At 39.0% G+C, this 12,960-nt stretch overlaps 2 protein-coding genes across 2 annotated transcripts in view; one reads left to right on the top strand and one right to left on the bottom strand.

Moving 5' to 3' along the window:
• Window positions 1-8,245, top strand: part of TM6SF1 (transmembrane 6 superfamily member 1) — a 55,247-nt gene extending 47,002 nt beyond the window's left edge. Inside the window, exon 11 of the mRNA XM_025892969.2 lies at window positions 7,494-8,245. Coding sequence (XP_025748754.1) covers window positions 7,494-7,516 — 23 coding nt within the window. The 3' untranslated portion in view covers window positions 7,517-8,245. The remainder of the gene's footprint in view (window positions 1-7,493) is intronic.
• Window positions 1-12,960, bottom strand: part of HDGFL3 (HDGF like 3) — an 89,339-nt gene that overhangs the window by 22,419 nt on the left and 53,960 nt on the right. The window contains exon 2 of the mRNA XM_025892978.2: window positions 5,963-6,039. Coding sequence (XP_025748763.1) covers window positions 5,963-6,039 — 77 coding nt within the window. The remainder of the gene's footprint in view (window positions 1-5,962; window positions 6,040-12,960) is intronic.

Genomic DNA, 12,960 nt, shown 5'->3' with positions numbered 1-12,960 from the left:
CTCGCTCTCTAATAAATAAAATCTTAAAAAAAGTTTATACATATGCTTCTAGGCAGGAAAACTGGACAGCTGGCTATATAAGCCAGCAACTCTAGACTGTGCTACTTTGATTTTACTTTTAAATTACCAATTTATTTTTTTGTTTTAAAACTGACTTTTAGTTACACAGTTTTAAAAATGTCCAGGGGTGAGGAGGGCACGTTTTGCATGGTGCACTGGGTGTTATGAACAAACAATGAATCATGGAACACTGCATCAAAAACTAATGATGTAATATATGGTGATTAACATAACAATAAAAAATTAAAAAAAAAATGTCCAGGGGCGCCTGGGTGGCTCAGTTGGTTAAGCGACTGCCTTCAGCTCAGGTCATGATCCTGGAGTCCTGGGATCGAGTCCCACATTGGGCTTCCTGCTCAGCAGGGAGTCTGCTTCTCCCTCTGACCCTCTTCCTGCTCGTGCTTTCTATCTCTCATTCTCTCTCTCTCAAATAAATAAATAAAATCTTAAAAAAAAAATAAAATAAAAATGTCCAAACGTTGACCACTTAAATCATCTTAAACTAAGACTTATTTATGTTAACCTTCCATTGGTAAGGTTTTGTGAGATTTACAGTAAAAATATAAACAATGGTTACAAAAGTAATTTTAACTCTATATATCACATTACTATATTTATTCACTATTATTTCTATAAATTAAAAAATCATATTAGTGATTAATGCGGCAACAAATAAAAAAATCAGATATAGCAAATAGAATGTTATGCAATTTAAACTTTATCCTAATTTAATCTTAACCAGAAAAAGGAAATGAGTTCGAGTAAATCCTGGGACTGGCTAAAAGATCTGAGCGTTCAAACTAGAGTCTCTTCAGCATTATCACCTATAATATATTAACCTGGTGAATGAGATGGTAGAGGCCCACATCCTGACTGACACCCAAGAAGCTTACATTTCAAACTAAGAGTCACAGATCCTTCCATCTGACAAATCTGACTGAACATCTATAATGTGTCAGGCACTGCTGAGGTGTTCCGAATTCTGTAGGGAACCCACGGACGACTATCTCTACCCTCACGGAGCACACATTCTAGGAGTGCGAGTAGGGTTTGGACAAACACAGAAAAGAAAAAGCACAGTACTGTGTGCTAACATAAATAAAGCAGAGAAGGAGATGGCAAGACTAGGGGTGGATCTGGTTATTTAAGATCTACCGATCATGGAAGGCCTCCCTGAGAGGGGAGCATCGGAACAGGAGGTGGAGGAGCAGGCCGCGCAGTCTCTGGGTGGAGAGGGCAGCAGACCCAGGGAAGAGCGAGTACAACAGGCCCGAGGTGGGGGTGCCTGCCGTGTTGAAGAAAGGAAGAGGCCAGTGTGCGTAGAGTGAGAGCAGGATGAGAGGAGGTGAGAGAGGGGACCGGGCGGGGGCACAGATTATGTGGGGCCTTGAAGGCCGCTATCGAGGCTCACAGACAGATGGGCAACCATGAAAGGTTTGAGAAGAGAAGTGACAATCTGTTTTAATAGGATCCTTCTAGCTGCTGTGCTGGAAACAGACTGAGGAAGTGGGCACTAGGGTAGAAGCAGGGAGACAAATCAGCCCACCAAAGGGATGGTGGTGACTCGGGCCAGGGTGTGCGCGGTGCAGTGGGTGAGGAGCTGCTGGATTCTGAATTCACGCTCAAGAAAGAGCCGACGTGATTGTCAATGGGCTGGAGATGGCGCGTGGGAGAAAGGAAGGAGGTGAGGCTGTCTCCAAGGTGTCAGGCTGAGAAATGAGAAGAACAGAGGTGGCATTTACTGAATTGATTTTTGAGAGAACCAGACTTGAAGGTGAAAAGCTCAGTTTGAGATGTTAAGTTTGAAACCCTGGTTTGACATCCAAGTGAGGAGGTCAAGTAGGCAGTTGGAGAGGTAATTCTGGAACTCAGGGGGAAAAGGTCTGAGATGGAGACATAAAAGCTCTGAGACTGTGAGGTTAACAGTTTACTGTTAATCTTCATAAATTCCATTTTCTGGGCAACCCTCTCGGGTCCCCTCCCTCTTCAGGAGCTTTGTACTATTGCTTGATGCTACTGCTCAATAAACTTTGCTTCCCACCAAAATATATATATATATAATATATATGTATATTTATATTTTCTGACTGGGTCTTAGTACTGATTCCTCATTGCCTAGCTGATCAAAGACTTCAAGCTGATAAAAATACCTGTGGAAGCTTTCTGACCCCAACCACCAAAACTCCCTTGACCTTTAATTGCTTGGTCAACATGATTCTATCTCATTGAATCCAGACAAAATTTATTAGGTTACTGGACATTTTAATCAAAGGCATGTCACTGTCTTGCGTGACAAATGGAACATGAGAAAGAAATGGACTTTGGGTATGTCCATTTTACTTTTCGAGAAGTTTGTCACGCATTATTAGACTATGGTTTTTGACGTTTCTCCAGCATCTGACTCTGCGTGTAGGAATTAACTATGGGCTAAGCTGCTGAGGGTCCCACCAGTTACTGCTGCTAACCAGAGCTTGCCTGTACTTTACTGAGGCAGGGTTAATGGTTCAAATGGCCATGGCAGCCGCTGCCAGAAACAAGAGCCCTGAATGTACTGTTCTAAAACAACGTATTTTTGATACACAACCTTGTTTTTTCCTAGATTATAGAAAGATAATTCCTCAAATCAAATTTCCTCCCAACTGGTTAACTTTCCTGCATGTTTCACAAATCTTAAAGTGTAGGCCAGGAAATAAAACTGTTCAAAGCTCCAGGCTCTAAGGATGTTATTTTTTTTTCTCCTGGCCAAGGCTGCCTTGAAAAGTGTCCAGACTAAAACTGCTGGGGTGGTTATATGGAGCAGAAGAATTTGGGGGCTCCAGTGACCTATCTGTCTGGGCATTAAATTCAAGTCGATGTTCTGAGGAAAATTCTAGTCACGTGGGGGTGCTCCTCTGGCTGACCTGCACACAGCTTTCTTGCTAAGTTCCTTACCTTTCATATATTTTTTCTCCTTTTATTTCATTTTAATTTAATTTGATTTTAATTCATCCAACAGCTCTTATTTTAAACACTTACCATTGGCCAGGCACTGTGCTAAGCACTGTGTCCACAGGAGTAAGCAAACCCTACATGATCTCTGCCTCCACAGAGAAGCTGAACATTTTAGGTACTTGCCCAGGCATACAGTCTCAGGTTCAGGGATACCCAATACCTAATAAACGCTCTGCTGAAACAAACTTATGGCAGGTTTTGTGAAATTCATTTTCCTCTAGATGTTTCAAAATCTACCTCTGGATGATCAAACCAGCAAAAAACCACATATGGACTATATTATACTGTTCCTTGGTAGAACTGGGTTTACTGAATTGAGCCTTGGAATGATGCCATTGGCTTCTATTAAGGATACTGTAAAAAACAGCTCTGTGAAACCCTTCACACTGTTCACTGGAATGATCCTGTTATATTCACCAGCAATACACCAGGTAGAAGCTCTTTAGTTATATAGCACTTTAAGGAATGCCTAGAAAATGTTTACTAAGTAAATAAAAGTGACCACATAATGTTAGTAAATGGTTGATTTGTCCCATATACTAGAAATGTGATAATCTTGTTTATTAAATCCTGCCTGATTCCAGGAATACAATCCAATCATTTGGAAATAGGTCCTAGAGAAAAAGCACAATAATTGTATAGATGTAAACTGGAGACAGGAATGGAGCAAATAGAAAAATACGTATCATAAAGCCCTTTGCACTTATTATAGGTAAAACATCTCTAAGCTTTCTAGCAATCTCTATGGAGGAAAACATGGTAATGGTGCACAGTATGTACACAGTGTCTATTAGATAAAAACGAAAGAAAATAAAACCAACTTTCCGAAAGAAACAATTATTTCTCACATGAAGCCAAGAAGTAAATATGTCTTAAGGGCCTCTGTCTCCTGGCTAGCTCTCTTTCTTTTTTTATTTTTTTTTAAAGATTTTATTTATTTTTATTTAGAAAGAGAGAGAACATGAGTTGGGGGAGGGACAGAGGGAGATGGAAAGAGACTCTCTAGCGGACTCCGTGGTGAGCACGGAGCCCAACGCAGGGCTCGATCTCATGACCCTGAGATCACGACCTAAGCAGAAATCAGGAGTTGGACACTCAACCAACTGAGCCACCCAGGCGCCCTGTAGCTAGCTCTTTCCAGATAAAAATGAAGAAGATGTCAGACTGGCAGAGACTGCAAGCTAAGAAAAAGTTCACGCCTGGCTCTACTCTTTCAAATGAACACAAGGGAGGATCCTGAATTTGAAAACTTGTAAAATTTCATGACAGTTTGTAGCTTTCCCCAACACATGCAATTCCTTTTTTTTTTTTTTTAAGGTTTTATTTATTTATTTGATAGAGAGAGAGAGAGAGACAGCGAGAGAGGGAACACAAGCAGGGGAAGTGGGAGAGGGAGAAGCAGGCTTCCCGCAGAGCAGGGAGCCCGATGTGAGGCTCGATCCCGGGACCTTGGAATCATGACTTGAGCCAAAGGCAGACGCTTAACGACTGAGCCACCCAGGCACCCCCACATATGCAATTCCTATTTCATTTATGTCCTTGCTCTGACTGACCATATACATTTTTACTGTGTCAAGATTGCCAACCATCTCCTAGTATCTACTATCTTCTTTCTTTAATTAATGGATTACTCCTTCCAATTGTTTTCCCATTAAGAGTTCCCCAGCTAGAGGATATGTTTCCCAATTCCTGACAGCAACACGTGGCCAAATGACTGAGTTTTTGCCACTGCAATGAGTGCGAGTGTAAGTGATATATGCAACTTGCTTGTCATTTCTGTACAAAGAAGTTACCCGCTCTTCCTGTTTTCTCTTTCTGCCTTCTCTCTACCTGGAAGATGCACAGATGCTGCTGAGCCCCGTTTTGTTTGTTTGTTTTTAAGTAAGCAGACAAGAGCAACACTCCTGGGAATGGCAGGACAATGTGACAGAAGGAACCTGGGTCCGTAGAGCACAGTAGTCTACCCACCTTGATCTACCTGCCTATCTCTGGATTGTTTCAAAAGAAAGAAAGAATTTTTTTTCAGGATTTTATTTATTTATTTGAGAGAGAGAATGAGACAGAGAGCATGAGAGGGGGGAGGGTCAGAGGGAGAAGCAGACTCCCCTCTGAGCAGGGAGCCCGAATGGGACTCAATTCCGGGACTCCAGGATCATGACCTGAGCCAAAGGCAGTCGCTTAACCAACTGAGCCACCCAGGCTCCCGAAAGAAAGAATTTTCTATATTATTTGAGACACTGTATTTTCAGGTTCTGTTGTTCAGCAGTTTAGCCTGTACTCTAACCAATACAATTTATTTATTTATTTATTTATTTGTAAAGATTTTATTTATTTGACAGAGAGAGACAGCGAGAGCAGGAACACAAGCAGGGGGAGTGGGAGAGGGAGAAGCAGGCTTCCTGCTGAGCAGGGAGCCAGATGTGGGACTCGATCCCAGGACCCTGGGATCATGACCTGAGCCGAAGGCAGACGCTTAACGACTGAGCCACCCAGGCACCCTCTAACCAATACAATTTAAAAACCTTATTAAGTTGGTATGTTTGCTTCAGGGTTCAACAAATTGAAAAGAACCTGAGACAACATGTTGTATGAAATATAAATGGATGAAGTTTCTCTAGAAAGGAAATATATAAGAGCAACAAAAGAAATTACTGGGAGTGGTAAGGAGACTACCCTTTTGTGTCCTAAAGGAGATTCTGGGTAATGCCCAACATTTACACAGAAATAACATTCAAAAGCAAATGAATGAAAAAATCTTCACATTAAGAAAAATACATTATTAAGCTTGGTAATTTTATATAATTATGATCCTTTTAATAACATATAAAATGTCATAAATCAGGTATAAACATTGTAGTATAGTAGATCCAAATTAAAGCTGCTGAAGCTTTAAGTTGTTTTGTTGACTTACGTTTCATGGGTGCCAAAAAAGAAGATAGGATACTTGTTTGCTGGGGGCTTCACAGCTCCCTCTGGGAGTTCATCAATCTGTTAAAGATAAATTTAGTTATTAAATATTCAGTTAAATCATGTAAAATAACAAACATGATATAAACATTTTTTTGGTAACTTCAAAATAAAATTATTCTAATAAAAATCCCAATAATTTTTCTTTTTTTGAACTTTACAAATGATTCCAAAGTTCATATTTGGCCCACCACATGGAGAGTAACACTCTAAATTGATTATAACCCTTATGATAATACATAATCAGGAGCCAAAACTACTCATTTCCTTTGACTCAACAGAATTACTGCTGGGAATATGTCCTAGTGAAATAATTAAAAAGAGTATCAAGAACAAAAAAAACCCCCAAAAGATGCACTTTTTGGAGATGACAGTGAATTTTTACACACACACACACCCAGAAACATGTGTTGCATGATAGAGATTATAGAAAATTAACTCAATGAAGTATTACATTGTCATTAAAAATTATCAGCTCTTGCCTAGACTACTGCAAGTTTCTCTCTCCACCCATTTAAGCTATAATTACCTTTATTTTAATTTTTTAAGTACGCTCCACCCCAGCATGGAGCCCAACATGGGGCCTGAACTCACGACCCTGAGATCAAGACCTGAGCAGAGATCAAGAGTCTGACGCCCAACTGACTGAGCCACCCAGGAGCCCCCAGAATTACTATTTATTTATTTATTTATTTATTTATTTATTTAAATAATTTATGTATTTATTTGTCAGAGGGACAGAGAGAGAGCACAAGCAGGGGGAGTGGCAGGCAGAAGGAGAGGGAGAAGCAGGCTCCCCACTGAGCAAGGAGCCCAATGTGGGACTCGATCCCTGAAGTCAGGACCTGAGCTGAAGGCAGACACTTAACCAACTGAGCCACCCAGGTGTCCCTAGAATTATCTTTTAAAACAAACACTTGATTATCTCACTTTCTTGCTTCAAATCCTTCTATAGCTTCTCATTGCTTAGAGCATTCTTATCTGTGCATATGAAACCTCTGGAACTTTAAAAAAAATATACTTCAGGGGCACCTGGGTGGCTCAGTCGGTTAAGCATCCGTCTTCAGCTCAGGTCATGATCCCAGGGTCCTGGGATTGAGCCCCGCAGGGAGCCTGCTTCTCCCTCTCCCTCTGCCTGCAGCTCCCCCCATTTGTGCTCTCTGTCAAATAAATTAATAAAATCTTAAAAAAAACCATACACAGGCACACACACACAGTTCAGTCCTCCCCAAAAGACCTACAGATTCTTATGTATAGCTGGGGTTGAGAAACTCTAATAAGATAAAGTTGAAATTCCTTAGCTATTATATAGTTATATATTCATAATTCCTTACAGTGTTTCAGGAAATGGTCCTTGACTCACAAATCTCCATCTGCAGCCCCAGCCCTTCCTTTGAACTCCTATAATTCTGACCGGATTACGTTGAACTGTAGGCAAGAAATTGCTGATGTCTACAAACCACTTCCATTTACAGGTCCTCCAAGCAGCTTAAGCTGAAGAAAAGGCTACTAAGAGGAGAAGGGGCACACCTGCAATTCAGAGAGCAAGAGGCAGGGCATGGTAGCCTGTCTCCTGAGGAGCTGTGCAGGCCCCCTTCACTCACACACGGCAGCAGCCTGGGGAGGACACCATCACACGTTCCCTTGGAACCAAAGGAAGTCCGTGTCAGAGCAGACACTCTGTGTGTGGAGGAAAGATGAAATTCGAGACTAGAATGTGTAAAGTCTTGCTTCTGATTTAAACTGAGACATCAAAGGTATCACCTCATTCATCTCTTGGGGCCTTGACTTTCCCATCTGTAAAATGAGATGGCTTGCACGTGGCAACCTCTCTATTTCCTTCAAGTCCTGAAATACCATGGCTTGTCTAAAACTGAACTTACTTCCCCTGAATCTGTTTTTGTTTTCTATCTTAATTATTGGTATAGTCTGTTACTAAGAAAGAAACCATCTTTTTGTTATTTCCTCAAGCCCCATATTCAGTTTTTCACCTTTCTCTAGTTCAGCTCCAGCAATGTCTCTAAATTGATCATCATTCCCATTAGTAAATTTAGTACCCTAAACAAGTTCTCATGATCTTTCGACAAGGCCACTATAGTGGGCTTTTGAAGTATCTCCTTTTCTCCAGGCTTTTTCCCATTACATTCAATATTACCCTACAAAGACAGTTTAAAATGAGTAACTTAATTTGAATCAACTCACTAAACATTCAATAACGTGTGTATGATAATATATGGTAAAAATCATGACATAAAATTTTCCATCTTTTTTTTTTTTAAGATTTTTTATTTATTTATTTGACAGAGAGAGAGATAGCGAGAGCAGGAACACAAGCAGGGGGAGTGGGAGAGGGAGAAGCAGGCTTCCCGCTGAGCAGGGAGTCTGATGCAGGGCTCGATCCCAGGACTCTGGGATCACGACCTGAGCTGAAGGCAGACGCTTAATCGACTGAGCCACCCAGGCGCCCTAAAATTTTCCGTCTTAACCATTTTTACATGTACAGTTCAGTAGTAACAATATTCACATTGTTGTGAAACAGATCTCCAGAAGGTGAATAACTACATTTTTAATGGACAAAAAATAGAACTTAAATGGAAATGCATTCACTTCTTATAAGTGAATGTAAACAATTTAAAAAGGAATTTTCTCTTTTAAAATTTTCTTTCCAACAAAAATACAACTTTTGGTTAAACTCTTTTCTTCTGCTACAATGTTACACAAGTAATATCTACTGTATAGGTCGTAAAGTGATGGCCCTTGGGCCATTTCTGGCCTGAAGATAAGTTTTGTTTGGCTCATACAGTGTTTTTTGTTTTCTGGGATTTTTAAACTGAATTAGGTATCAACACTTTAAAACAGGAAGATTCACATTAAAATCCAGATTAATCGCTTCTGTGAAAAAAATATTAAAGACAGATAAATAAGCATTCCCACAAGGTGACAATTCAACATTTTCAACAGTTGCCACCTTTAGACAAAGTATGTGCCCTCAAGTATGTTACATGCACACCATGCTCTAGATAATGTTATAAATGCCTGTGTTCCTTATTTATATTGCTTACCGGGCCCCTGGAACATATAAGTTTGTGTACCTATAATAAATACCATCAAAAATAGTATAACTGGCCTTACCACCATGCTGTCCCCTCCCCCAAGAAAGGGGTTAAATAATGTGTTGAGACATGTACTCACTGCATTTTATTGAGTCTTTGTTTTTAACTCTTTTGAAAATTAGACTTTGGCAATTTTGGAATAGATACATCTTCCTGAATCTATTAAAAAATGTACCTCCCAGGGGCGCCTGGGTGGCTCAGTCCTTAGGCATCTGCCTTTGGCTCAGGTCATGATCCCGGGGTCCTGGGATCGAGCCCCGCATCAGGTTCCCTGCTCAGCGGGAAGCCTGTTTCTCCCTCTCCCACTTCCCCTGCTTGTGTTCCGTCTCTATCAAATAAATAAATAAAATCTTTTTTAAAAAAATGTACCTCCCACTGTTTTTTGGCTCCTACAGTGAATAGCAAGTGGCAACAGAACTTTATCTTCAGAGTTTGTTTTTCTCTACTGTTTGTTTTTCTGACTTTGTATTTTTACTTTTGTTTATGGTTCTTGGCTATGTTTGGTTCTGACTCTGGTTTGCACACAGCCAAATGTTATTCCCCATTACAGGATGATGGTGACCTCTTGCCTTTGGGTATGACATGGCGCAAAATCTGGTATATCATTGTTTTAGTTTGTAGAAGAATGTCTTGCTTCTATTAGAAAGAAGAAAAGCCCTTTCTTCTAGATCAGTGAATGTGTGTATTCTGTGTTTCCTTTAACCTGTACCTGAAGCTTTAGACCTGAACCCATAAGCTCTCTATGTGTTTGTACTTGATAGTACAAACCCCTCCTTTACCCCTCCCCTTTTGTGATTTTGAAAACATTTTTCTACTTCAGGAAAGGGTCTTAACAAATTAGATATAATTTTTTTAAAACAAAAGAGCTCTTTTTATTGGTTTACAGATACTAATATGACTTATAAAAATTTGATATAAAGGAAAAAATATATGAAAATATACATATTTATATATATAAGGTTTCTTTATATATTTACATATAATATAAAGGAATATAAAAATCTAATATAAATCTAAGAATCCTCAGGGAAAAAAATGAATGTATAGTAAATTAAATATGGTAGCCTTATTGTTCTCTATTTATTTGTCTGCTTTGAACATTATAGAGACACTCAGGGGATGTCAGTTAAGAGACCAGATAGAGATCTATCCCTTGGAGTCTACAAGTCTACAGCCCTTTGAGAGGGAGGCAACCTCTTATTTCCTAGAAAACCTCAGAATTTCATCCCTGGACCTTCACCATTAGTATTACCTGGGGACTCATTAGAAATGCTAGTTCTCAGTCCAGAACCCTGACCAACTGACTTAGACACCTTGGGAGTTAAGCCCAAGAATCAATGTTTTAAGAAACCTCCAGCTGATTTTGAATTACATTATAAGATGTTCCATCCTCTTGCTGTGGTTCCTGTGGGTGGATTGCCTTCATTTCTTGTGATTAATATGAATCTCAATATATCTGCAGGATTTTTGCACGGAGATTGCAAAAATGCACCAATGCAGGATTGCTTTCCTAATGCTTTAAAATGTATAAAATGTCAACATTTCTATTTTTTATTAAAGGAGTACTTTATTATATTAAATGTGGTGACCTTCTAAGGAAAATCCTTCTCACAGAAACTGATAGGTCAGAGACATCTGTATAAAAAATCCAAATTTAAGTAATCAAAGTGAACAAATCAGATGTGATAATATTGGTGTAAAAACAACTTTGGATTTAATCATTGTTGAATGTAATATAAGCAAATATTTTATTTTCTTAAGTAAAATTTGGTTTGTTTTCTCATGAAGACACTAATTAGAGTGGAACTTTTTAAACAGGTCTACTGATAAGCTAATATTACTTCCATATAATGGTAAAGATTAAGGAAAACATAAATGAATTATAGTTCTGGCAAGCTTTTCTATATCAACAGTATAGCATGTGTTATGTTAAACATTAATTTCCAATAGTTAACTTTAGGGCACTGGACTAGTATTAAATTGAATAATTAATAGATAATCTGTGTATCCTTTAATAGTTTCTAAATAAAATAGAATACTGAAACATTGGTAACGATGTATAGTTTTAATTTTAACTTTCATATATTATGTAGTGACTATTTTTGCTAGTCTAAGAAGGCAGAGAGAGGATATGTGTGTTATGTTTGTCCATGAGTTTTGACGGATTGCTAAAACATATACGACAGTAATTCCTCAAGTATCTGACTCTCTGTGAAACAGAGAGTTAGTTACTTTGGTTAAATTATAAATGGGGGATTGAGACTACTAAGAACAATAGTGGCACAGAAGTACAACCAGGTAGGCAAGGTAATGGGATGTGTTTTTGCTTATTAATGGGAAAAAATTAGTTTTGTACTTGAAGTCAAGTATCCGGGTTATTCGAGCATGTGGGAGAGGATTAAGAAGGATAAAACCCAATATTCAATGAATACTGAAAACTAGGTTTGTAGAAAGGAAAGTTTACTTGCTTTGAACTGTATTAACTACAAATAGTCTAAAAATATGCAATGAAATACTAAAATGTTGCCAAAGCTGGTTTAGTTTGTTTTTTTTTAATTGAACTATAACTGACATACAATATCCTATTAGTTTCACATGTACATCATATCCATTCAACACTGTTATGTATTATGGAATGATCCCCCCAGTAGGTCATCATCTGTCACCATACGAAGTGACCACATTAGTGACTCAACACCTGGTACCTTACATCTCACAACTTGTCACTAAGTGTGTACCTCTTGGTCCTCTTCACCTGTTCTGCCTGCCCCATCTCCAACCCCTCCCCACTCTCGTAACCAACAGTTTCCTCTATCTATGAGCCTCTGTGTTGTTTTTCAATTTTATAAGTTTCTGGGTTTTGTTTGTTCATTTGTTTTTCAGATTCCACATACAAGTGAAATCATACGGTATTTGTCTTTCTCCATCTGACTTATTTCACTTATCATAAAACCCTCTAGATCTATCCATGTTGTCACAAATGGCAAGGTTTCATCCTTTTTTGTGGGCGAGTAATATTCCACTCCATACATACACCACATCTTCTTTAGCCAATCATCTACTGACATACACTTGGGTTACTTCCATATCTTGGCTATTACAAATGATGCTACAATAAACCGGGATGCATGTATCTCTACAAATTGATATTTTCATTTTCTTTGAACAAATACCCAGCAGTGGAATTGCTGGATTGTATAGTATTTCTATTTTTAGTTTTTTGAGGAACCTCCTGTTTTCCATAGTGACCGCATCAATTTACATTCCCACAACAGGGTATGAGTGTTCCCTTTTTTCTACATCCTTGCCAACACTTGTTATTTTGTCTTTTTGATATAGCTGGCTCAGTTTTTATGACTTATTCATGAGATTAAAAAGGGTGAGTTTATAAATCCATTAATGTCAAATATTTATTCACACAAAACCAGAATGTTGTTGCCAGCCCTTCAAATTATTCAAACAAGCCAACCACATTCTTCTGTGGGATACCCATTCTCTTGATACTACAAAGCCTACCTCCACTACCCCTGGCTGTTCACTCTGTTCCTCAGTGCAACCCCCACATGGCTCTGTATGGCACATGGTTTCCTCTTCCTCCGGGATGTGAGTTTATGTAATTAATAAGATGTGGTCTATCTCATCTGTCCAGTGATGTGTGTTGAGGCATTCCCATAACCATATGGTGGGAATCCCTCTCTCAGCAATAGGGTGAATAGAAGGGTATGAAAATACAGGCACCAACATCAGGGGAATCTAATCAGGATCCTGGGGGATAAGGGGTTCCACACTGCCACTCAAATTTATACGTGGTTATGGTTTCATTCATTGT

This window comes from Callorhinus ursinus, unplaced genomic scaffold (genome assembly GCF_003265705.2).
Source record: "Callorhinus ursinus isolate GAN/ISIS: 27379988/994484 unplaced genomic scaffold, GSC_fseal_2.0 scaffold45, whole genome shotgun sequence".
NCBI lineage: Eukaryota > Metazoa > Chordata > Mammalia > Carnivora > Otariidae > Callorhinus > Callorhinus ursinus.
Note: the sequence above shows the minus strand (reverse complement) of the source record. Positions and strands in the feature narration are given on the sequence as shown.